General features: G+C 41.0%; 2 protein-coding genes across 2 annotated transcripts in view; one reads left to right on the top strand and one right to left on the bottom strand.

Moving 5' to 3' along the window:
* The window catches only part of rnf13 (ring finger protein 13), a 37,267-nt gene extending 26,844 nt beyond the window's left edge, over nt 1-10,423 (top strand). The window contains exons 6-10 of the mRNA XM_063891349.1: nt 506-596; nt 1,380-1,485; nt 1,889-1,982; nt 8,486-8,566; nt 9,068-10,423. Of these exons, the coding sequence (XP_063747419.1) occupies nt 506-596; nt 1,380-1,485; nt 1,889-1,982; nt 8,486-8,566; nt 9,068-9,438 (743 nt within the window). The 3' untranslated portion in view covers nt 9,439-10,423. The remainder of the gene's footprint in view (nt 1-505; nt 597-1,379; nt 1,486-1,888; nt 1,983-8,485; nt 8,567-9,067) is intronic.
* A 641-nt stretch (nt 10,424-11,064) lies between these two features.
* On the bottom strand, nt 11,065-18,167 carry LOC134869594 (profilin-2-like). Its single transcript, XM_063891353.1, has 3 exons — nt 17,836-18,167; nt 14,881-15,073; nt 11,065-12,569 (listed from the first exon to the last, which is right to left on the bottom strand). The coding sequence occupies exons 1-3, from the start codon at nt 17,962-17,964 to the stop codon at nt 12,472-12,474; spliced, it is 420 nt and encodes a 139-aa protein (XP_063747423.1). The 5' UTR covers nt 17,965-18,167; the 3' UTR covers nt 11,065-12,471.
* Nucleotides 18,168-27,072: the final 8,905 nt, after the last annotated feature.

Below are 27,072 nucleotides of genomic sequence, written 5' to 3'. Positions count from 1 at the left end.
GTTAATACTTGCATAAAATTGTAGCAGCATCATTCTTTTTCATCAGAAAATGACCTTCACTATTGCCCAAGTTAAAGTTTACAAATGTCTTTATCTGACCAACAGTCAAAACTCAATACAGACCATAAAAACCTCCATATATAGCTGGAACAAGTGAGTTTTGTATGGTATTTTCTGCCAAGAATTGACAAAATTATTAGGCAATCATCAAAATGTTGCTACCTAATTATCTGTCAATCAACCAAGCGATACCCGAAGCTTCAGATCACCACCTGTCATTGTCTTCATAAGTAAATAGAATTTCCTTGAATAACTTCCAAGTAAAGTAAATCAGTTGATAAAGAAGGTTAGAGTAAGAGTAAAGAAGTAAATGGACGTTGAGGCCCTTTAAATAGCCTTTATTCATTATGCCAGCTGAAACCGTTTTAGGATTGTTTATCAGATAAGACATTGAAGTAAGATCACATGATATATTCAAATGTTTTCTTTTGTTTGGCCGTTTTAGTGGATGTTATGAAGCAGATCGATATTCCCTCTGTGTTTGTGAGCGAGGGGACGGCCAACTCTCTGAAGGAAGACTTCACGTATGACAAGGGGTAAGTCCAGACCCCAAATCTCAGTCATCCACCCATCATTAGAAATAAAAACAGGGTTTACCTCCTCAGGCTCTGATGAGGTGGCTGCTTTTCACTCAAACCTGTCCAGCACTTTAATCTGGTATTATTGTAGAGTAATGCCGACAGCATGCACTGTAATAACCTTATATCATAGGAGAGGATCCATCATGTGATGGGCAGTCACTGCAGCTGAGGTGGTAATGAAATGTCTCAGCCTTTCCAAGGAGTCACAGTGTTAAAGTTTGCCACTACTAAATGTGTGTGTGTGTGTGTGTGTGTGTGTGTGTGTGTGTGTGTGTGTGTGTGTGTGTGTGTGTGTGTGTGTGTGTGTGTGTGTGTGTGTGTGTGTGTGTGTGTGTGTGTGTGTGTGTGTGTGTGTGTGTGTGTGTGTGTGTGTGTGTGTGTGTGTGGCAGATACCATCCAAATACATGAGGGTTATTTCCTGAGTATTTTGCAGAGGAATGAACACCAAATATGGTATTGGCAGAGTTGTGTCAGTGTGAACCAAATTGGCTATTAAATATTACTGCAGTAGAGGAAGTTCTGTGAAAAGAAGTAGACCCCACAATAACCCACAATGTGAAAAATCATTACAGTAAATGACTGTTAAGCATTTTTTTCAACAACACTGAAACTAATCTCTGCAATGCTGCAGCCAAAACAGTGAGCCGTAATAACTTGGTGACGTAAACAGGCTCTGTGGAGGTCACACTCAGTGTGTTACCAGCCAACACCTGACAATGACACTGCTTGTTTTTCAGGGGACACGTGGTCCTCATGCCAGACTTCAGTCTGCCGCTGGAATACTACCTGATTCCCTTCCTCATCATTGTGGGAATCTGCCTCATCCTCATCGTTGTGTTCATGGTAAGTGCTAATGCAAAGTACATGATAATGAACTGTGGATCACATTTAAAGATGGATTTGTTCTTCATTTAAATGTTTTTGTTTTTCAATATAGTTTATCTGTCGTCAATCTGACTGATGAGTAAAAATGGCTTTCTAACACAACTTTCTCCTGAGGACTCAGAGACATTGTCAATCATTCTTTTCACAAGTTCTCCTTTATTGGATATGGAAATCTACATGTTTAGTTTGATTGGCTCTTCTTTGGGCACCAGGAAGGCATCTGATGTCCAATTTGGGCTCAATCCTCTTTTCCTCTTGTGACAGTTTTCCTGTCTCAGCAAAGTAGACACAAAAGATGTGTCTGCCTCTTGTAAACACTCGTAAATGTATTCCGTCACATTTTTTTCTTGGCTTTTCCTAGATCACCAAGTTTGTCCAGGATCGACACAGGGCTCGGAGGAGCAGGCTGAGGAAAGATCAGCTAAAGAAACTTCCCATCCACAAGTACAAGAAAGGTATGGAGGCTATATTCAGGCTGATCCAACTCTCCAAACATCTCTATGGGGATAAACATCATGCGATTCACTGTACATGTATGGCGTGTTGTTTAGTAACTCAGCGTCTATAGAGGTGCTAGTTCCTCCTCTACCATGCTCCTCATGATTTGGCCCAGAAGGAAAATGTCATCAATGCATTACGGCATCTCATGTCTTTCTGGAGCTCTGCACCTTGTAGCTAATAGGATTATTATGGACTTGATTTTTCCACATAGCCCTGTGCGGCAGATTACAGCTCGTCTCTGTTGAGACTGGACACATGACTGATGGTTGGTATTTAGTCTGGGTCTCAGTGGCCTGAAGGGGGCTGAAAGTTAAGTTTATTTTTGCTTTTATCTCACACGTGTTAAGCGGATTAACAGCTTGTGTCAAAATTTTAGAAGGAAATTAATATGAATGGGATAATATGAAAATGTCATGTGGCCATTATCCTGACAAAAGAAAAGATTCCTGAATATATATCATCCCAAAAATGTTGCATCGCAGAGAGGACACACAGTCTCTTTTATTCTGCCTCTGTTTTGGGACAGACGGGCTGTAGCGTTGTTGTGCAAAGCAAGTCCTCTTTGTGCTCTGGTCAAGTAACTTGTGTCTGTATATTTAGAGTGTTTTTGTGCCGGCTGTGTTTCCTCCAGCAGCTGCTTTTCAAAGACTGGAAATCCCCAGACTACAGTCAGCTGTGCAGGGCAACACCAGGGAGCTTTATAGACAACGGGTGGCGCATGATAAGTAGCCACCTTGCAAAGCTGCTAATTGAGGGGGCTGTGAGCCGGGCTGCTCCTCCCCGCCTGGCAGAAACTGATGCACATGCATCACACCGGATAAAAGCAGCGTGTGCTGCTTAGATGGCTGTTTTTGTCCCGTCAGGCTCTAAGGTTTGTGTGATCTGGTGGCGGTGCCCACTCTGACTCAGGGTTTCCACCAGGCACTGCTGCAGTCGACCTTGGCCGTTAAAGGGGGTTCAGATGTCCAGGAAACGGCCTCCAGGGCGTCTGCGCTTCTGACAGCTGAGTCAGAGTGTTTGGAGCAATGAGGGGACACCAAATCTCCACCTAATAACCTTTTAAGCCCTGCACTCTGGAGCGAGCAAGCTTGGCGAATAGCCGCTCTCCTGCTTTGAGCATTACAGCAGGAGAGCGTGGTGTGGGTGTGGCTTATTGTTATACAGTGTCTATGCAAGGTCTTTAGTAGGACCTGTAATAACAGAAATAGCTTGTTTCTTTACCAGAAGCACGCTGTAGGAAAGAAGAGAACAAAGTCAATGTTATGTCACCTATTGGTTTGTGGACCACGTTTTGCATTGTTTCCTTCACTATTTTGAAATCAGACATAACAAGAGGAGGTTAAGATTTGAGAGAAAAAACATTATTAGTTGACCAAAATTGTAAAAGTTGTATTATTCCTTAACTAAAACACACTGAAAGGGATTACATTTCCTTACCTGTACTAAACAACGCTGTGGTGGCAACATTTCAATTACAAGGTTGCCATATTTACAATAACGCAGGATTATATATTTTATTTTGAAACCCCACAGTGTTATGGAAGCACAATGTATAATCAGTGGAATACTCTTTAAAGCATGGTGGCAGCAAAATAGTACCAGTGAGCCTGTATACGGAAACAATGACGAGCTAGAATCACAAAGCTGCTGTTACATTAGCTCATCAGAATACCAGCGGCCATTGTTTACTGCGTGCTGATAGTCCCTTTTTTTTCATCATAAGCCCCTTGTTGTGATACATGAGGATTTTTTCAGTTTCAGACAGCTCAGTGCCACACAAGCTACTGTGACGCTCAAGTCTCACTGCTGTTGCAATTCCCATCCCGAAGAATTTTGGGCAACATGCCTGAAACTGAGTTCAGTGAGTGTGTGTGTGTGTGTGTGTGTGTGTGTGTGTGTGTGTGTGTGTGTGTGTGTGTGTGTGTGTGTGTGTGTGTGTGTGTGTGTGTGTGTGTGTGTGTGTGTGTGTGTGTGTGTGTGTGTGTGTGTGTGTGTGTGTGTGTGTGTGTGTGTGTGTGTGTGTGTGTGTGTGTGTGTGTGTGTGTGTGTGTGTGTGTGTGTGTGTGTGTGAAGGATGCCCACTGGCGCTTTTGGCCTTCGCTGCAACAGATAATGCTGAGCTTGGACTTTGGGTGCTTTGAACCGATGCAGCCGTAGTGAACAGCAACACTGTGGTGCTGTGTGAGTGTTGCCTTTAAAGCTGCAACTTCGCATGTTAAAGCCATTATGCAAATATCAGACGCTGCAGTTCCTCCAGTGGCCACGAGATCACAAACCATACTGAAAAGACTGCTGACTTATTTCTTTTAATACAGAGGCGAAACGTATTATTAGCCAAAAAACCTCCACCCAGACTCCGTCGTAATTTCAGTTTCCTGGTTGCAGTAACAGTCAATATGAATGCGTCACAGCTGACCATCGGAAACTAATAAGCAGCATAACAGAGATTGTTTAAGTGCTGCTTTTATTTCTTTCACTATTTATAAGAAACCACTTTACTGCATTGGTTGATTCAGAGGAGGGACAGTTTAATTTGAACATGGTGTGAGGTTTTTCCTGAGAAAGTGATGTCAGCTCGGGAAGATGTTACCCAGCTGATCAGCCTGGACTGCTGCTGTGCTGGCAGGAAGCCTTTCTGCTGATCCATCTATCAGCCCACCACCTCCTCTCTGTCCAAATCAGACATCCATCCATCAACTCTGCAAACACTTAGTCAGCCATTAGTCGTGCCATTATGGAGCTTCTTTTTCCCTTTTTGTGCTGCTGTTGATCAGCGCATATTTAATTTAAATATCTGCGTGTAATATTTTCTTGTTGTTTGGATATTGCAATTGGCTAGTTCCTGTGTACATTTAGGCCAGAGGTTGTAGGCATAGTGTCAGACGAGCATGTAAATATTTGGGAGTGCACAGGCTAAATGAGTGGTGGCTAAATGAGTGGTGGTTATCACAAAGGGAGTCTGTGGATAGCACACAATGCCTTAATGAAACCATGGTACCCGTGTAATTAGCGCACAATACCAGTCTGAGCAGCAGCATGCAGCGTCAGATCTGTGTAAATGTAAAGGATTATGTAATAGCAGCTGCCACAGCTGTCAGTGTGCAGCGCCGCTCTGCCGTTAACTTGACTTACGCTCGGGTTTTATTGCACAGCCTTGCGTCATCCCCACTTAGGCTGAGAGCCTGACGTTTGACGTTCCGGCCCTCTGGTTGGCGAGTTGGGCCAGCAACTGGCGTCAAGCAGACGTTACAGTCAGACACACACAAAGTTCACTGCAAACTGGATGAGGAAAAGAGGGGGGGGGGGGGGTGTTTTTGGACCACTCCACTGAGAGAGGCCGGACTCTCCCTCTGACCCCTGAACTCCAGTCTGGTCCCTCCCTTTGTATGATGAGCCACTCGGGCCTGCCCATCCACGGCTTTCCACTTCCAACCCATAATCACACACACACACACACACACACACACACACACACACACACACACACACACACACACACACACACACACACACACACACACACACACACACACACACACACACACACACACACACAGAACAGAGCAGCTGCAGTGTCTCTGCAGTGTCTCAGCAGTGTGTGTGTGAAGCATGTTGATGTGAGTACAGAGGAGCTCTCTCTCTCTCTCTCTCTCTCTCTCTCTCTCTCTCTCTCTCTCAGATCGCTGGCCTCACTGCCAGTTGTCCTGTTCTGGTTGGCTCCAGCAGAGTTGATCTGTGGAGAAGCTTCTTTTTTTTTTTACATCGTATTTCTGTCGTTTATTTTCCCGCTTTCACTCTTTCTCTCTGCTACGCTCACTCCCTGCTCATCTGAAGTTCAGTAGGACAGCGTAGTTCCTCTGAGAGCAGGAATGCTGGCAGACTGGCTGAGAAATGAGAAATAAAGTGAACAGAGCTGCACTGGCTCGTGCTACTGGCCCCAAAACGTAAATGTGAGGGATACCCAGATTCTGTTGAGTGTACTTCTAACAAATTATGAAACGCCTTGAAAATTCATCTTACCACTCAACTTCTAAGCTGTCTCAACTCAAACATAAATAAGTTAAAATAGTTACAGTGCTCTTCAGAAATCAACATGTTTTGAAATATTTCTTCCTGTTGATTGACCTTTTTTGTGCTTATTAGCTATAAAAAAACACTTATAGCTCATTATTTTTGCATTTAATCCTCTGCCAGCTGTATTTAGGAATCACTTCTCCTTTCTTTTTGAACACTTGGTGCTCTACACACATGAAAGGGACCCTCGGCTCATGTGTGCAGATCACAGTAACGACATTACTGACCGCCGGTAGCGTCTAGAAGTGAGGACCGGGTAACAACAGCCGTGTCTTTGATCAGCACAGTGTAATTTGTTCCGTGAGAAGCGTCCAGCAGACCTATGACTGAGTTATGTTCTGCTGCTGACCGCTGCGTTGCGTGTTTCTCTCTCTCAGAGGCCCGGTCTGGATTCAGTCAGTTTTCAGGCTTTGAGGTCAACAGGGCTCACGTCTTTCAAAGAATGCAACCACACAGAAACTCCACTCAAAGTTATCAGACACCCTGTTGACCAGGTTCAGTCAAAGTACACATATTTATTTTTGGTGTTAGCCTGCCAGGCACTCTTTCTCTTCTTACAACACGTGACACTCAGAGAGAGACAGATAAGTGTTTTCATTTATGACCAGTATACTTATTCATTCAACTATGATGTTGGAAAGTGAACTAGATGTTTACAACGTTATTTCTTGCCCCAAATGGTGTAATGTAGCTTTGTACTTGATGTAATTTATTTCAGTATTTTCACATTATGTTACTTTTGACTTTTACTCCTCTACGTTTTGTTGGCAAATGTTGTACTTTTTACTCCACTACATTTAATTAACATATATAGTTACTTGTTTCTTTGCAGATTTATGATACAAATCTGATTTTTATTGAAACAGAACATAAATGGACACATACATAATCGTATATTATAGGTTATCTAAACAGTAGTGTATGAAGTCATTCAAATAAATTAATCATTTCAATTTAAATATATATAAATATCTGGTGCTTAGAAAGTGCCATTCTGCATAACGAGTACTTTTGATACTTAAAGTATCTTTTGATGCTAATACTATTTTATACTTAAGTAAATGATCTGAGTACCTCTTTTTCACCAGCTTTGTTTCTCCTTTATTTCATTCCATTTCTTTTTCTACATTTGTCGTTGAATTACGAGATATAACCAGTTAACTCTGACAGGGTTGTGTTATTAGGAATATTGGCCCGAACCGTTAGACCGTAGTTGTAAAACAGATCTATCCTTTAAGGTGCCTGAGTTCAGACGCCTCTGAACCTCTCATCTGCTTCACTCAGAATAGCGCCACAGTTCAGCATTTCCTGAGTGTATGCTGGACCCAAACCTGCAGACGTTTCCTCTGCCTCACCCTGACCGTTCAGCAGTCAGAAAGAGAGGAGAAGATGGAGGCCTTCTTTGCGTTATGTTGAATAAAAAAAGGACAGGTGTTGGGGTTGATAGTAAGAGTGATGTTTGGGAGAGGAATACGCTCGATGTTTGAAAGGGGTACAAACCGAATCAGAATTCCTTTTTTAGTAGGGAAATGTACAGCGTTACAGCAAGAGAGACACAGTAGATAAAAGGCAATCAATAATAAAGTAGTTAACTTGGTAAATATAGAGAAATAGCTGTATTTCAATTGGGAAGTGAACATTAAGGTTTGAGATACTATAAAAATGATTATGGTTAAGATTGAGAGGCAGCAGAGTTGAAAACATCGCCTTGAAGTTGCTGACTCTGGGAGAGGAAAGGAAGAGGAGGAGGAAGAGGAGGAGGTGGGGAGGGGTTCGATGTGACTCCCCATCCTTATACGGTCACATGCAGCCCTGGCACGGACACAGAGAGCCTGGTTGGGGAAAACATGCTCATTTAGAGCTTATATAAACAGACCGACCCACAGCCTGCCCCCTCCCTCCCTCCCTGCAGCCGGCCAGGGAAGAGGAAGGCAGGGAAAATGAGAAGAACGCTGAGGAATGGGGAAGGGAGTACGTTGATAAATTCCTGAGCTTTCAGTGCACAGGAATACCTCCTGTAACGTCAGGAAATGCAGCGCAGTGATTCTTCCTGCAGGGTTGGGATTAAAGTGACACAATTTAAAACATTTAAGGAAATAAGACTCATAAAGCGGCTGAAGTCCCTAATTGCCAGATAAGTCATGGACCCACCCGACATCAAAGATTTTAAGGAAACATTTTTTTTTAAATCACCAAATCTTCTGTGCATTAACAATAAACTGGACTCACCCCGTTTCTGGACTGTCACTTATCTGTTCACTTCTACTGATGTTACCTGATGTAATCCAACATGAGACATGCAATAACTGAAAATGAGTTACTGTTATTAGACTAGATTTTCATGGATGAGTCATGGTGGATTTCTACACTTTTTTCGACACAGGGGACAACTACGATGTGTGCGCCATCTGCCTGGACGAATATGAAGAAGGTGACAAGCTCCGAGTCCTGCCTTGTTCTCATGGTGAGTCTGAATCCCGCACTGTATATCAGCCATTTACCTTTGATAAGCGTGTGACACACGAAGCCAAAGTTAACACAGGCCAACCAATGAGAGCATTGCTTAAGATTAAAACTGTTCATTTATCAAACGACACGTCTTCCATTATTCTTCTTATTCCTCAACAATTCCCATCAGCCCAAAGTTAAATGATGGCAGCAGGATGGTATGTTTGGGATCCACTAAAACTAAATGACGATGCTAATGCTTATTATAAAGAAGAAACCCTCCACCCAGTGTCGCTCATTAATGTGTTTTGAATAGTTTTGGCCGACATTGGTGCACAGAAATAAGCTACACAGGCAGAATTTGTGAATGCAAAACATTTAAACATTATATTTTCAATGGATGTGTTGCAAAGAAGAGATACGTTATCTTTCAAGGGGTCTTTTCAAGTGCAACCAGGTTGTTAACTTGCTTTTTCATTCAAATAAATGACCACCATCTGCTGATTGTCGCCCACAGCCTACCACAGCAAGTGCGTGGACCCTTGGCTGACCAAAACTAAGAAGACGTGTCCCGTGTGTAAGCAGAAGGTGGTCCCGTCGCAGGGGGACTCTGACTCCGACTCGGAGGAGGGGGAGAGCGGCCCCGATGAGAACGAGGAGGTGTCTGAGAGCACCCCGCTGCTGCGCTCTCTGGCCTCCACCAGCGCCCACTCCTTCGGCACCATGTCAGGGGCCTCGCGCTCCGAGCAGGACCCTGAGTCCTCCGACTACGAGGACGACGAGCTGGACAGCAGCGACAGCGATGAAGAGGTCACCGTGGAGACCGTGGTGGTGCAGATGCAGCAGCCCTGCTCCGAAGACCACGAGCACGACCTGCCCCAAGCTTGACTGAATGTTGGCACTAAACCCCCCCCCCCCTCCCCTCCCTTCCCCCCCACAACATCTCAGCTGCAGAGACATTGGGGGGGAGGGTCACGAAACAGATTCATCTCTCAAGTTTCTTCTGTCACTGCTTACAAGACATTGTATCGTATCGTCCTTACAAGTTCAAATGCATATCTAAGTTTTTTTTTAACATGATTTCTGATGAAGTGTGCCAGGGAGTGGCAGGTTGGTGATGTACAGTAGACTTTTATACTGTACTGTTTAGTCTAAGATGATAGACGGATTGGGAAAATCCCATAAACATCACGCTTGTTCAGTAAAAGTACTATGTATATAAAAAGTAGAAATCACAAGAAGTTGCATCTTAACCTCTGAAATTCTTCTGCCCTACATGATGAAGGGGAAGGTTCATCACTGTACATACATGCTTACACTACACTGACACTCCAACAACTGCTATGCAGCATCCTTTTTGTAAAAATAAGAACTACAGAAACAGTTTAAGCCACAGCAGTATGGTTTGCCAATTTATCTCTAACCTGATATATGGAGGAGCCAAACTGCTCCCGTCTGTTCTGTGCCACGGTTAATCTGTTACCAATCACTCTGAGACAGACTGAAGCCAAACCATTTTGAGAAACTCATAGCTAGGAATGTCCTCTCCATGTGACGTCACGTTGTTTAGAGTGGAAACTATGTCCACGCTGCCTGTGGGAAACTTCTTCTGGCTGCTGCAGACCAATCAATCCTAACACACGCCGGTATTGGTGGATAGGCCTTGTGAAACACATTTAACCGACCCTATCTCATTTAATACAGTTTATAGTAAATGCGCTTTTTTTGTTCTTCATATCACGGCTTGATTTTTGTTTATAAACCCTGTTGCCTTTTTCAGTTGTATTTTGTCTTGTTAGTGTTTTCCTGCTCATGTGTCTGTTCTTGATATGAATTCACTTCAATAAAATGAAAATGACACTTGACAAGGAAACTTATGGTGAATAATTCTGATTTCCTCAGCTTTTAATTACAGTGAAAACAGGATTTAATACAGCTGTTCATCTGACATCCATCCTTCATAGATCCCAATGATTTTGCTTCCGACACCTGTTTTCTGAACCCCTCTCAAAATGTACAGCTGCAATGTTTAAGGACTTATATAGGCTCCAGTGTAACACGATTAAAGGATAAAAAAAGTCTGACATGGCTCATTAGTCAAAATACACAGATTTCTCGATTAGGAAGCCGTTTTGAGGCTCGTCTGGGGGTTTGAAGCCCCCCTGGTGTGTCTGGCTGGGACTTTTGTTGATATTTGCCATCTGTAGTTCCCATTTTTATTTCAGCAAAAAGACACAACACAAATCTTTAATCTGCTGTTTTGCCTCGTCATTCTGTCGGACATCAGTGTGTAGGCTTCAAAGTTGAGTTCAGTCGGTATCTGAATAAACACAACCCATTAGTCTGACTCGAATCTGAAAAATTGTGACTTCAGAAAAAAAATTGAAAAAGGTTGTTTTAAACTCAATGTGGCGTTCATCTTCTCATCGGGCCAAATATGTGCATTTCCCAAAATGTTAAGTGATTCCTTCCCAAAAAGAGGCAGCATTTAGCATAACAAAAGAACAGAAAACGTTTATCTGGTTGGAATAAATTTATTTGATCTGTCTGTAAACAAGGTGATAAATCAATTTATGGCATTTCTTGGTTTTATGCATATGAAATCAGATGCATTAAAGATACTATCCCAGATGTAAGAAAAAAAAAAAGTGGTGAGGAGAAAGGAAATGAACATAAATCAGCAATCAGGACTTGAAACAGTTGTTTTTTTATGAGTACACATATCTCATAAGGCCTAAACAGTGGAGCTGAAGCTAAACAAAAATGATAAAAAGTGCCAATGAAATGACTCTTTAGTGGACAGTGGGTAAAATCCATCTTACAACAGCAACAGATCTCTATATTATGGCACAGGATACACAGGTTCTGCAGTTAAGTTTCAACAAGAACACCAGAGGCGTCTTTGTTCCAACCAATCCCATCTCCCGTTGAGTGTCATTTCTACTTTTAAAAGGGTTTTTTTTGTTTTTAATATCAGTTGGACGTTACAGTTAGCAGTAGTGAGCGCGGACAGACTGTGATACCCCAGAGCTCAGCTGACTACACAGTAAAGGCAATTTATTCCACAGTTTTGTAGTTGTCAACACAGCATGGGTTTGTACAAATGCAGTCGTTTGTTTTCTAAACAACAAAAAAGAAGAAACAATGCAGTGAGAATTTTTTCAGATACTCCCACCCTTACCTCCCCTGTAGCTTGATTTTTTTTAACCATAGTAAGTATTATTGTCTGGTTAGTGTTTCTTTCATCAAAAAGAGTTAGCAGTCATCCTTAATATGGTTTAGAGCAATTGTATAAACACCCGAGCTTTGACTACACTTGGTCCTATAAAAAGAAAAAGAAATTCAAACTGGACACATTCCAGATGGTTGTATGCTGGGATATCTACTGTCCAAAAATGGCAGCCTTTCAGAACAAAAGAAAATATATTACAGGAGCTGGCAAACAAAAACAGTATTAAGTGCCTGAGCCATTGTTACTGTGGAATGTCCATGGGGTTTTCGCGTTGTGATGACGGGAGGAGAGGCTGCCAGCCAGCGTCTGGACGACAAAACGCTTTCAAATCCAGCTCATGGTCGTCAGCTGAGCCGGGCCGAGCACCCCACCCATACACGCCCCCCCCTTTTTATAAAATGTGTTCAGGACAGAGCGGTGGATCTGGAGGGGTCAGGTTGGTTGCTGTGTAGGGTTTGATCATGGTGAGAGTCTCCTGTGAGTTTTGTAGTGTCGCCTGCTCTGAGTAAACAGGATGTGGCAACAGAAAGGGGGAGGAACTCAACATTTTTTTGGTAGGAGGGGGTTGGGGTAACATAAGGGGCAGAGAAGGCAGAAAAACAAAAGTAACTACCAACTAGGACTGGAAGAAGTGTGAAATGCAACAGGGTGGTGAGGGTGAGCTGCTAGGTGGCGGGGTGTAGGCTGCTTTAGAATCCGGACTTCCTCAGGTAGTCAGCCATTTGAAATGCTTTCTTGTTGAGCTGCCCTCCATGGACACCTTCCTTCCCCATGACAAAAACCAATGCTAGAGTACACAAAAGAAGAAACAAAAGAAATGAACACACATGGTGATAGCAGGACTGCAAAATAGACTTGTTTTATTGCCACCTTGCTACGTGGGGCTACATTGAGGACAGAGCCTGAGCCCTGCGCTAAGTCAGAAACGCTCCTGGGATTTTGTCTAAAGTGGATGTTTGGAGTAACATGGGCTAGACAGAAATTCTAATTTTTTGTCCGTTTATCAAAGTTTTATATTTTTTGTTTTCCTTTTCCTATGTTTGTTTTTTTACCTCCCGCAACTCGACACTTAAGCTACGTGATAACTAATCTAAAACCCTGAATCCCTCAAGTATTTTGCCATCGAGTATGCCTTCTTATTCAATCCGCCTCCATGGACCCCTTCTTTGCCCATTACCAAGACCAAGACTGAAAGAAAAGAGACAGAAGGACATTTAGAGAAAGTGCGGAGAGCCCACCAGTGAAAAGAGAAGAGCTAAAAGCAGCAGGCGGACGGGCGGCTACAGAGGAGGACACTGGCACAGACACCAGAGCGGCACTTTGGTCTGACGGCTGCATCGAGTCCCAACATTCATTTCCTTGTCAGTGCTGCTGGTGGTGAAGACGGCACACATTACAACAGGGTGAGCACAGCGGGAGAATTAAAGTAGAGGATGCATGCAGAGCTGTGAGTCAGTCCTTCAAGCAGAGGCTCAGAGCTGTGGTATTCATCTTCAACTCCTCTGACTGTCACCAAGAGTGGAGCAATGTTTGATTAAGAAAGGAGCATGTAATCCAAATCACACTCTGGCCTCAGAATGTGTGCTCATGCTACACCATTTATTGATTGAACGTCTTTACCAGATATAGCAATATTGATAATTTGGTCAAAGCTAACCCACTGGTTCCCGTAAATGCTGCAAAATCCACTTCTTTTGCACATTTCAGATAAGCGACCGGGTGTTTGCATGTGGGACAAACCCAAGGCTCTAAGAATTCATTTGCATTTTTGAGATAACTGCACTCCACTGGAACAGGCTAGTTTCATCTGTAATCATTACACACCACGCCAGCAGCAGAGACCGGGAAGGTTAAGCTTTGACCGATACTGACCGTGACTAAAGCGGCACACATGCAGAGACAGCAGCATGCGTGTGGTACCTCTCCTCAATACATGTAAAAGCCCTGAACACGTCTTCACCGACAGTAGAGGGGATGTGTGTGAGCAGGGGATCCGAGTCATACGTTTGAAGGTAGGGTGTGTTAACCAGGAAAGAGGAAGGGGCATGCAGTTTAGAAAGTTACGGAAATCCCGGCCCAGAGAGGGAGCCCGGTGAGCAGAGAACAGGAACCAGTTACAGTCTTACCTCTAAGGTTGGGTAGTTTCTGGGTTAAGTGTGGGGGACAGGGCACCGGGGCCCATACAGGCAGCATGATGGCTGGCACAACTCTCAGGCGTGGCACATTTAGCGTTTACACAGTTACGGGTAGGATTTTAAAGCCGGTCATTGCAAGAATAAATCTGTACGCATATATATATATATATAATTCAAGGATTTAAAAACAAGGAAAGCTCATAAATGGTGTTATTTGTTCAATGAATTAGTTAATTTTAAGTAAATCGGCATTCAGATATGAATGAGCGAGCTGTGACCTCTGTGGTAAACAGCATCCGACAAGTGGAAGTGACAATCCTTAATTTGACTATGAGACTTTATTGAGGTTAAGGGCTGAATAGTAGCCAGTGTGATTTAGAAGTGCATCTACTTTTTTGCAATCTTTTCTACAGAGTATGGACATAATGCAATTACATTTTTTTTTGATACGCCAGGGGCAAATAAATCCCTCTGGCAACCAATAGATAAGACGGATACAAACGATAAGGAGATGGGAGAAACACGTTATCAATTATTTAGGATGTTACTCATTAATCTGTAAGATGTCTAGACTTTATTACCAATGCCAACATGTCATGCACATTATGATTAAACTGAAACACAGCTATATGTCATTGAAGTATTAGCATAACCAACTAATAGGTCGTATTATAAGGGTACTTTCATTTTACCCAACCTCTTTATATGACCTTAGCTCAAAGTCAAACATGTTACTCATCAAGACTACATTTAGCTGAGATGCATTTGTTCCCCATCATAATCAAATTGTATTCAAATACCCTGTCAGTACCACCTGTGTACATCATATATTGAGGAAAGGTGCATTCAAGATCTATCCCACATGCACGGACAACACAGGGCTCTACCACTGCAGCTAAACTAGCGGCTCTGCTGTCACTGTAGCGCTACCGAAAGCTTCCTGGCACTGAACATGGCGCTTACCTTTGCAGGCTTTGCCTACGGAAACGTTGTATGTTGGCTCTCCTCCTTGACTCTTTGTCCGGATGTCCATTGTCCAGTCGCCGTCGACATGGAGGCTGTCTCTGATTACGGAGCACTTCTTATTGCCTAAGGTCATCCCACTGGTGAAGAATGCCACACGGTCCTTCCCTGTTAGCATGTCAATTTCTTCAAGCTAGAGGCAAACACAAAATCAGAACATTAGGTAAATCTCTTAAAATGCTAAATGTTGATTCATTCTGGCAAACACTGTATTATTTTCCGTTTGGCCTTGGTAGGCGGTTTTCTAATGCTCTTTGAATAGACTTCTGATTTACTAAACCAGCATGTAGGTGCTGTGAAGCCTTTTGAGAAACAGCTCTTAATAATAAAAGGAGAAAATTAGGAGCCAGAAGGAAATACTTTGTCCTCTGCAAGCACCGCCATACAGAGCCATTACAAGTTCTGGACACCCCGCTGAGATTTTGCATGATTTATGGGGCAACAAGAACATGTCTAACCATTGCTTTTCAGATAAACACAATTACAAAATTACACGTAAAACACATCTCATACATTGTTGCGAACTGCTATTAATGTTTTTGAAGGGATTTAGACACTAACAAAAGTAGGACTACATCTCTTAAATCTTTGTCAACCAATACGTTTAAAAAACTGGACATATGGACAGTTTCAGCAGAATAACAAAGCTAGTTTCTTTTATGATTCTCTTAACAGACACCACAGCATTAATGCACGCAGCTCTCCAGTGTGGCTTTAAGAGACATTACGAGGTTACACACTGTCAAAGCTCTCAGGTACCATGGACATCTTAAGACAAGCATTTCTTAGTTTTGGGTTACAGATTAAGCAAATTGGCTGACATGGGTTGCAAGTCTCTAAATATGTTTCCCATTTATTTGAGACGATCTATAGAATACCTTGACCTGAGCTCTTGGGTCATCACTGAAATCTGACATCTGGGCAGAATAATGATGGAGTTAAATAACGCTTCAGACTCTAGTTGAAGGCCTCTTCCCTCCTTGCACTAGTTGCATCCAATGCTGGTTCTCATGTAAGGTCACATCCAAAACGTTCATAGAAGAGAGGTTCATTCCATTGTTTAACAGTGTAAAATGTATTAAGGGGCTGCTTAGGTACAGACATGATGAATTTCAACAAAAGAAAAAGGGCTGTACAGTTCATGATTAATAGCTCAGCTTATCATTCAATACTGGTTCACTTTTTTCGAATGTATAAGTTTAATAAACTGCCCATTTCAGTTAACAAAATTATCCAAACTTCACAAATGCACAATTGATTCATGTTTAAGGACATTAATCTATCACTTAATCAAGCTGGTACATAAAATAAAGTGCTTTTAGTCATGATAATAAAAATATGAATTCCACAACCCTCTCGTTTATAGTATGCATTTCACTGAGCTGTCTGAACCAATCTGCAGAACAAAAGGCATCGCCCCTTAACTCAAGAACTGCACAGTCATGGCTCATGAAACGCTTCAGGACAAAACTGGAAACTCACAGGATTTCTACTGACTCAGACACCGTTAGCATGGCGGCTAGCTACGAGTCAAGGCCCGGTCAGTGGATTCATTAGAGTTATCGGCTTTCCCCCCACCGAGAGCCCACGCTATGTGAACCAGCACTGCAGTTTCACAGATTCTGCTTCATACAGCGAATAGGGTTTAGGCAAAAACAGGCAGGGTAACGCCGAGAGCAAGCTGGTAAGAAGGCAATTAGCTCTGGCTTCACATGAGACTTCCAGAGGGACAGGAATATGTCATTTCATTAAACGGTTCTCTGAGCCGGTGGCCCGAACAGACACTCCCAGGCAGCAACTCGTTCATAGTTCTCTCGAATGAAGCATGGGTTACCATTTTATAGCTAACATCCCTCTAAAAACAAAGACACGTGTGTAAGATTCACATTACGGCTAATCAACTTCACACAAGTATTTTTAATTATCGCCTTATAATGTATTTAACAGATAAAATGGAGGCTCAAGGAAGCGCCGGAGAAAACGGTTTAGCAAAGTTAGATTTTTTAAAATGCTACAATCAACTCAAGTGTATGTGCAGTAAGTCAAAAACGCAAAGAGAGACAAAAGGTGGACAGCTTATTTAATGGTTAACCGACACTAAACGTCTCGATCGGCTTCCATGAACAAAATGAATAAGAAACTGGGAGTGTATCCGCCATCTTGGAAAATAAGGGGCGGTAGCAGCAGTGCGATTCACAGAAACACGGTAGGAAAAAAGAGAAAGACCAACCGCACGCAAGCGAGAGAAGTGCGCATGCGAGGACCGCTCTTGTTGCGCTATTAGCGTCAGTGTGTTGCGCTTTTAGCGTTAGCTGATAATGATTTTTCTAACGAGGATGACCGGCCTGATATGAGCTAACCGCGAGTTGTAGTTTTCTAATCAATGTTACCGTTACATTGTTTTTGTAGGGTTGTATGTTTAAATTAAATGAACTCGAAACAAAATTCAAGAGTAATGGTTTATAAAAGAAGAGTAGGTTAAAATAAATAATTGAAATCGGTAATGCTTTGTCCGCCTCGGTCGTCTTGTCTGACCGGTATCACAGGCAGACAGGGCTAGTAGAAGCTAGCTTTAGCTCGAGTTCGCGGTACCGTTTGTCACTGGCTTTGGTTTCCCCAGCTGGTCTGGTGGTTATTCCTGAAAACGAAAACATTACCTACAAATAAATGTAACGTTAGCGGCAAGTGATAAAACCGTACGACACTGCTGGTGGATTGAAAAGGTTCGTACGTGCCAATGCATCTTGATTGTGACCACCGGATACCATGTGTACCACACACCGCTCGCCTTATCCTCATTCATCAAGGCCTGGCTATGCAGGGAAACCCACCGGCATGCAAAAGGCGTTTTCTTCCTATGTAATCAGAAGATACTGACACACAGAGCGTACTAACCTTAATGTTGGCAAAAGTACCGCCGACATTAGATGCCCAGACGTATTTGGCGTCCGTGTACCCAACAATGGCCGCGTCCTGGCAGCTGCCATCAGCCATCAGGTTCTCCACGTAGGTTTGCCAGGACATGTTTGTGAAATTAGTTCTAAGACGGAAAAAGACGAAGGGTCAAGTTAGATCACAAAGGTCTCTTGAGCGACGAAGAAGCAGTGAAGAAGCTGTATTTATCGGGCCTCCAGCAAGCAGAACCCCCCGGCTCCGTCACGTCCCGGCTTTCTTCTGGTCTAGGAAACGAAGAGAAGCCGCTGCATTCGGACAGGCGCTTGGGTGTAGTCCTCACTGAATCACTCCGCCCAGGTCGTTGTTCGCCCTGCTGCCTCATTGCATAACAAACTGCGCAGCGGATGGATATATCGTGGCAAAAAAATAAGACGGACTATTTTTTCTGTACTACACCAATTTCAGTTTAATATTATTTTTTATAACACTGATACGCTATTTAAGGAGTCTAAAATCACAATTGCACAGATTGAATGTGCTTTGCAAAATGTTTTCGTGGTTTGTGGTGCCGATCTCTGAAATTACATTTTCAAAGCAAAGTGGTGAAAGAAATAACATTACAAGGTAAAATTAAGGAAACACAATTCACATTATTTTTTACCTCATGAATCCCGATTAACGTCTTAACTCTATTTGTCATGCTTTAAATTCCTGGTCATTTACAATATCTTCACATCAGCAGTTTTATACAGCTCCTGATTTAAGATAACTACTCAACTTTGATCAGCCTTGCTGATGGATACATAGTACATACACTCAGCCGATTTACAGAAATCCATATCATTTATAATGTTTTTTGGAGTTTTCAGCTGTTATTTTGGTCACTTTTCATCTACTGAGAGACAGGGAAACTCATTTAAAAGGTCACTAGGTCATAATAGGGTGAAACATTCAGCATCCCAGACTCTCATTATAGGCCTACTAGGGGGAAATGTTGGATCTCTAATATTCATGGCTTGATTATCTCTGGATGAATAACCTGCTGTAACTATATAATACTGCTGGCAGGAAGAAAATATAAAAAAAGTGTAAGTAAAAAAAACTAGTGAAACTAAACCAGCATGTACTATTCCGTATGAACAGTCCTAATGGGAGACTCCAGGAGCTGCTCGATGTGCTGTGTTGAGTAGAGAAGCTCTATTTCCATATATGTCTGTACGTTTACATTCTAAGCATACTTTTAGTCCGGACTGTGTCCAAGCAATAAAGCAGCATGGATGTTGGATGGTTTTATTTAGTGTTTTTTCGACATGTCAGATACATTTTAAGATGTTAAAACCCTGTTTGTATTACCTTACATGTCGCTAAATTAAGGATTGTTTGGAGACATTTCTTATGAAAATATAAATGGTGTTGTGCTTATTGTTTTGTTTTTTTACCTCAATCAAAATACTATACTTTTTGCCATGTCATCATTAATAGACATTTGCTTTGGAAAAAAAGAAAAAAAGAAACCAGTATCATACAGTAACTACACTGAGACATGAAACAAGTGGTAAACACATAATACAATAAAACCTTCATGCATTAAAGAAATATTCAAATGAATAAACAAAACCAAAGTTATTAATGGGGATGTGAATGCTTTCAGAATAATAAACAAAAGAGTGTTTGTTTCAGTGTTTATGAATACAGAAAGAAAAGGTTAAGGTGCAGTTTCTCAGTGAGTTCGCTGGAACCAAACCTGTCACGCCTCTTTTACAGACAAGCATGAAAACATCAGGCAATCATGCAATGTATGCATCAAGAGTATGTTTGTGTGCCCCCTGGAAACCATAAATGATGTAACCACATGACTGGTTTATGATCTTTCTAGCCTTTCTTCTTTCAATGTACACCAATTGTAAAATTCACAGAACACAAAGACACACTGTAAACTCTGTGTAAAAATGGATGTTTATCTCCTAAATCTAAAATCCTGAGTTATTACTCTTATTTAAGGTATTGGCGTCTTTGAGGTTCATCCAGGGAAATTAATTTCCTACTTCTGAGAAGATTTTTTTCAGCACCATGCACCCTGTTTTATGCTTTATAAAGTGCGTATTGAGCATGTACAAAAGAATGTAGGCCTCTGGTTCAAATCAACCACAGTTAATGGAAAGCATATTATTATTATTGACTCACAGCTCTGATATACCTGACGTAAAAAGATCAACACTGGTATGGACATCAAATCAATCATTTACATTTAGACCAGTGTAAAACTAAATGTAAATGACAAACCATTGCAAGTGAGTTGGCAAAACTTCCCTGAGTTCAGTTCAGATTAACAGTTACTGCAGGGGTTGTTTTTCTACCTCATGTGACTGTTTCATGTTTTAGAAACTTTCAGTGAATTCATTTTCTTCTCTCCCTCCCTGTGAAAGCAGAAATGTTATTAATTGACCAGTAAGAAGTGAGCGACTTGTTAATCATTCAGCCACACCCATATCCTATTCTCCCATTGGACGCCGTTAGTTTCCATGGCCACCTCTGTTTTGCACTTCTGGTCTGTCAAAATAGTAGCGCTCACAGTCAAACCGCTTAGGCTGCGCATGAGTCACATGAAGGAACAAACTTGTTTGCTTTAGAAAAGGCTTGGCTTTGGACAAGGCAATTAGCATCATAACAGCTGGATAACACAGAGATAAACACACGTTTCCGAGTTTCATGCAGGCTATATCAGGTGTTTTTTCCTTTTTTGCATTGTCCATAGGCTATTTGACAATGCATGGTAGGAGTTTGAGTATATCATTACAATGTGTGAATGGATAGAAACAATCCTGTAGTTTATAGTGTCAAAGAGAGTGAATCAGTGTAGTGCACTCTCTGACTCTGACACCTGGCACTGAGCCTTTCTGTTGGCTTAGCAGGCGTATGCATATACCATGTGCCTGCAACTGATTTAGACCTTACGCATTGTTTCTTTACCGTCTTTTGGCTCAACATACTGATATTTCTAATGAAGTAGAAAACCCTAAGACTACAAAGGTGTGAATATAAAGTAAACTTCTTCGAAAGACAACAATACCTTTGCAGTGAAGCTGCTGACAGCCAGCATTGTGTGCCTTTATGGCCCGTAACCCCTATAAAACAAGGCAATGCATACTTCCCAGTCCCCAGTTACTAACTGCAGAATGGCTAACAGTTCAACAGTTTTTTCCTTTTTTAAGGCCGTTTCCCTTCTGATCCCTTTAGGTTTTAAACCATTTAGCTGAATTGTAAAACAGAAGTTAACTATCTGAGTCATTTTACATAATGTATTTATTGTTTTTCAAGGATAAAGATAACAGATCCCATGAAAACACCCTACATATTCTCTGACTTCCTGTTTGTCTGTAGTTCAGTTGCTCATACTAAAAACCTCCATTTTTAAAACAGACCACAGTTATATACTTTTAATTTTTTTAACAGTGGGGCATTGTAACTTTTAGCAAATGTTACTCAAACTCGATTTCCCCTAGGGGATTCATACAATTCGTCTTCTTCTTCTACAGTATATAGAGATGGATAGTGCATTTTGGGGGAGTATTTCGGGAAGTTGATGGATACACATGTGATGTTTTATTGAGTTTCTATAGCAATAGGACAGGGTTTGTTGGATCAACTTAAAAAAACGTACACTATTATGATTAACACAACAAAGAAACTTGTCACAGTGCAACATTAAGGCCTATTTATGTGTTTTAATCATTTTTGGAGGTAAGTAGATGTAAGTCGTATTAGAGTTCGGCTACAACCAGTTTTTCTTTGTGAAGCTTCTTAATAACATCACAAAATAAATGCTAATCAATAAGTTTGCACATGAGTAGAGAACATGTTTTTATTCTTGGTTGATCAATCTTAAAAGCATCCAACAGGAAAGAGGTTGAAGGTCAGAGCTACAGCTGCCTGACTGGGCCTTAAGATATCAGCGTGCAGTCCTGACTTTAACTTTGACCCTGCAGGAGGCTCTGCTTTGTCTTGTAGTCTGAACACAGTGCAGGACATTTTTTCACCTCAATTGGACAAAATTATTTATTCATGACTCTAGTTCAGTCTTTGTCTTGTGTAGCAGTAGAGAGGGTAGATCTATATTTAACTCACACAGATGAACACTCTCAGAGGCCGATATGCTTTGGTGTATTTTTAACGAGATGTATTGCTAAACTAATCATTTTCCCTCCATGATCTTTGGATTCAAGCCAAAACTTTATGAAATATATATTTTTAAAGATTTTAATAAATGTTCAACTCATTTGAGGACTCACTGTAACTAAACAAGGTATGTGATTCTGCTTTACATTTGTGTTTAAGGTAAAAGAGAAATTCCGATTGCTTTCTCCTTACAGCTTTTGGCAGAAATTCATTAGTGTGTGTTGGTTTTCTAAGACAGATCTCAACACCACATTAAGACTTAAAAATAACCATCCTTCGATTGTCATTCCTTCCTGAGGCATCCCATGAGTGCAGGGTATTAAATATTAAGTAGCAGCAGGTAGGAAAGATGGAGCTCTGGCGCTGTTCTGTCCCTATAAAATGTCTCACCAGTTTCCATGTGTGTCACATACAAATTAAATCAATAGTAGCCAAGGAGTGGGGGTGGGGAGGCTAAATATGCACACATCCCCTCTATTTGAGAGATACACTGGAAAGCAAAAGCTTTGACAGTTGAGATGTCAGAGGCGGTTTCACATGATGAGCATCCCTTCAAGAATGTGTATGAAGGAACTTTTTCTCACCGAGGCCAGGGTAGAGCTGGAAAAACCGCGTTATCATTTGATAACATATCTCTTGTTCATGGTAGCTTGGGATGAAACATGTGAGAGTCAGCTTGCCTGACTCCAGTAACCTTTACCCCCTCAGGGAGGTCAATGTGGGAGATCAAAGTGGGTCCATCTGCACGGCCAGCAGAGTCAGTATGCATGTATTAGACACATCAGGACATACAATGAGGCAGTCTCTTCCGAGGCCTGCACCCCCCATCTGTTGAATGGATCAACGCGCCCATTGATCGCGACTGCAATTTGTGGATGTCCCACACACATGCAAATGAACTAAAACTAAAAAAACACACGCACCCTTTTTCTAATATGACTGAACACGTAAAGTGTTGGTACGCAAATGCACACAACTCTTTGTCACCACTCGCACACGCAAGGTAAGCTTACATAAAACCAAAGCACGCTAAGGGCAGTGGGTTGGTTTTGATTTGAATAGCAATGATGCGTTCAGAAAGCCTCGCCCACAATAGACAGAAGAAGAAAGACTTAAACTAAAAAAAAACTTCAGAAATAGAGAACTCATATGTCTTATCTATTTAGAATCATAACAATAACACAATCTTGACATACTGATATTAAAAAAGGTTGACCTGCATCAAGCATTGAATCCATTCAAAGCATGCAGAAACGTAAACACACTTTCAGCTGCCCTGGTATAAAACCTTGCCTGCCTTGTTGTTTCCTGTTTCTCCTTTTGGTCTGCAAACCTCCATTTTCTTTTGCATAAAAATGCTTGAGGAATGTGGATCATCGAACACTCGCATTCAGTTACAGGGAAAGACTCAAAAACATAAATCAAAAGAGCTCCTCTGATTATATTTTCATTTTACCCTTTTATTCTTAAAAGCATGTGAAGAAGACATTATTTGTTTAATTTAAACATTAACAGGAATACACATTTCAGGAAGGACAGAGTTGTTTTTCTGCAGAGCAACAAGCTACTGTACACCCAGTCCTACTTACCCTGGGAGTGGTATGATAATGTACAGATGGGATATAAAGGCCCACTGTTCTGCACAGATGAATAGTCATGATTCATAGTGAAGGATGAAGAGTCTTACTCTGGATGGACATGTTCATGGTCTGATCAGTTTCACTGCTTCACTGAAAGACTCTCTTTATTTTTGAATTGATACAGGCTGTGCTTCTTATTTACTAAAAATGAACTGACAACTGAAACAAAATCCCCTTTAAATCCTCCATTTGGTGATACATGGAGGGTTTTCAATGTCTGATAACAAAGCATATCTAAAGTCTTACAGTAAAGTGCCAACTGCTTTGATGTTTTTAGGCTGAAGAAGAAAATAGATCAACTTTCAAACATGTGATGTTTCCCCTTATGCTTCTTTTTGAATATCAATTTTGAAGGTCTATTGGATGATGCTGTTCCCAATGACAAGTATGCCAACTGGCTGTTAATTTACATTATATTACATTTATTCAAAACAATGTGGAAAGAATCACTGTAAGTTAAAGGCTTTCAGTCACCTGTTGCAAGTGGAGTTCCCATTGTGTTGTGTCTGACAGAGTAAATAGGCCTTATTTTGGGAGCTTGTGTCTTCAAAATGAAACATATTGCTGTGTTTAATTGCGCATCAAAACCAAAGATGCCTTTCTTCTTAATCCCATGTGTGCATGTTGTCTTATAGCATCCATCCAATTGTCCCAATGGCATGACCTTTCCTGTCACTTAATGTCATACTGATCAAGCACAAGTTTTTAATTCAGCCAGTAAACTGTGTAACAGCTCTTAAGTGGGGTTTCTGGAAAATGAAAGAATAAAAAAACCGGTTTGTTCATGGGAAAAAAGTTACTGGAAAGCAAAACTGAGAAGCGCCACAGAATTGGGTTTGTTTTGTTTATATTACAGCTCATTTGATTACGCCTGCAGTAAACATATGTCCAAATGTCTGCAATCAGGTGAGCATGACTCTGAAGGTGACCAGTTTTCTCTATAGATTAACCACCCTCAAAAATGTGAGTCAACAACTCAACACCTTCGTCCTTTGAACACCACACCTATCGATAAGGTTTACAGGTGTGACACACACACACACACACACACACACACACACACACACACACACACACACACACACACACACACACACACACACACACACACACACACACACACACACACACACACACACACACACACACACACACACACACACACACACACACCCTGATCAATACACATGACTCAGTCTTCCTAAAAGAGCAGCTGTCATTTGCAAACCAAATGAATTATAAATGGGAAGTACCACTGGCAATGTAGAGCACTTTGTCTGGTATGTTTGCGTTGGTTAGGATATGTGATTTTCTGCTGCTTTCTGTCTTAATTATAGTTTTTCATGATGGTTGCAAACATGAACAAGGTAATATGATTACATTTGGTATTTTCTTTGGCAACTCTCCATGTTTCTACAACCATGATATGAACTGCTAAACTATATCTCACCTTGTCAGGATACACCATAGACTGTATATATATCAATATATACAGTCTATGGGATACACTGTCTTCTTATATTTTTGATAAAAAATGTTTTGCCATGATTTTCTGTCATTCATTTATTTTATTATATTATGTTTTGACATACATAGACACATAGATAGATACATACATAGATACATATTGAAATACATAGATACATAGATGTATACTAAGTATTGTTAGGTGCACTTTGGGATATGCAGTACTGTTTGACTGCTCTGTGATGACACCTTGTGACTGCACCTGTTTACTACAGCTTTGATAAGTGTGCTGGAGATGAACTGGAGTCATGAGCACAGGGAGACACAGATGGTGCTCTAGAGCCACTAGATATGAAACACTTGCCAGGTCGATCCTCCTCAGGCAAGAATTATTATTTATGTTCATATTCAACTGTATATATATATATATATATATACAAATAAACCGGCATTTTATATATATGTATATATATATATATATATATATATATAAAATGCCGGTTTATTTGTATTTATACTTCTTCTACTTGTCCATACTTTATAATTGTTTATTTCTTATTTTATTTTATTTCTATGTGCAGTGACGTGTATTGTATTGTATTATGCTGCTGCAACGCAAAAATGTCCCAGTCTGGGATTAATAAAGTAATTCTTATCTTATCTCATTTTTTCCTAACAAAACCCCCAAAAAATGCTTAAAGGCAGATTAGTTTATGTAAGAAAAACGTAAATGGAATAATTGAAGGTGTCAATTTATAAGAAAACTGTCGAGCAATTTACAAAGGTCATGCATGCTGCCACTCCTTTCTCATTTACCTATAAGCTACCAGTACAAGACATGAATATACTTGAAATGCACATGCGGTATAGACTAACTCTCTAAGAGGAATTTGACATTTTACGGTGCAACCTTTATATTTACCCAAGTACTAGCTTTCTGCTTGTATAAACAGTGTCACACAGAATTTATTTTACATATTCTGTAAATTCACATATACAACTTAATTACACCAACTTTGAAAATTAACAGCGTTTTTTTTAATATGTAGCTGCACTAAAAGGGATACTGATCATTTGACACCCAGTGATATGGGCATCAAACCAGTGGAAGAACTAAAAGACAAAACCTGTGTAACACCTGTTTAAAGGCGAAGTTATATACCTAAATCTCTCCCAATAAGTGTATATTTTGGGGGGGGGATTTGCATATGCCAGAATTGTATTTGCAAGTGTATATGTGCAAGCTGTAGGCTATTTATTTTTTCTACAATAATTTATTTTCACCTGCACACACTTACTCATAATACAAGTTATAATTAATTTGATTAAAAGAAGGGTTTTAGTTCTTTAGTCTTTGTCATGTTTTATTTTATTAAGGGATCAAACCAAAACAGACCAGGAAGGGGATACCACAATTTCCATAATGCCACCGATAGGGCCTTTTCTTTAGAGCTTCCTTGCCTCCAATGCCTACTTCTCTCAAACTCTGCACCTACACTTTGTGAAGCAGAATTAAAAGATCTCAAACCCTTCCTCTCCTCTATGTTTGGAGTTTCCTCAGGCAGTATAAGAGACAGTCTCATTTATTAACATGGCAGCTTAATGGACTTAAACATAATGATGTTTAGGATAAAAAAGTAATCAGGAAATATGAATAAAAGGGTAAAATAAGAGTGAAGTACGGAACAAAAAGCCTTTAGCCTGTTTTTAGCAAGTAGTAACTCGCCCCATTTCTTCATGTGAAGTCATGATTGCTGTCCTCCCCTTTTTGACTCCAACAAGACACAATAATCCCCTTCAAGCTTGCTAATTAAGAAAATAAATCGTTTAGGATTTGCAATACAATGAAAAGATTAAAAGATGGAAGTTCAGCCGCATATATAAATATTAGGGGATATTAGGGCCTGTCAGGTCAAAGGTCATAGGAAGGACTTAAGCGTATCACACTTGGAGG

Source organism: Eleginops maclovinus, chromosome 9, assembly GCF_036324505.1.
Source record: "Eleginops maclovinus isolate JMC-PN-2008 ecotype Puerto Natales chromosome 9, JC_Emac_rtc_rv5, whole genome shotgun sequence".
Lineage (NCBI taxonomy): Eukaryota > Metazoa > Chordata > Actinopteri > Perciformes > Eleginopidae > Eleginops > Eleginops maclovinus.
This window is presented reverse-complemented; position numbering and strand designations above follow the sequence as displayed.

Coding starts and splice junctions, on each gene's coding strand:
- LOC134869594 (XM_063891353.1), bottom strand. CDS start 17,964: ATGTCCTGGCAAACCTACGTGGAGAACCTGATGGCTGATGGCAGCTGC. Junction 15,074..17,835: donor GTACTTTTGCCAACATTAAG/GTTAGTACGCTC, acceptor GTTTGCCTCTAG/CTTGAAGAAATTGACATGCT. Junction 12,570..14,880: donor CGTAGGCAAAGCCTGCAAAG/GTAAGCGCCATG, acceptor TGTGTACTCTAG/CATTGGTTTTTGTCATGGGG.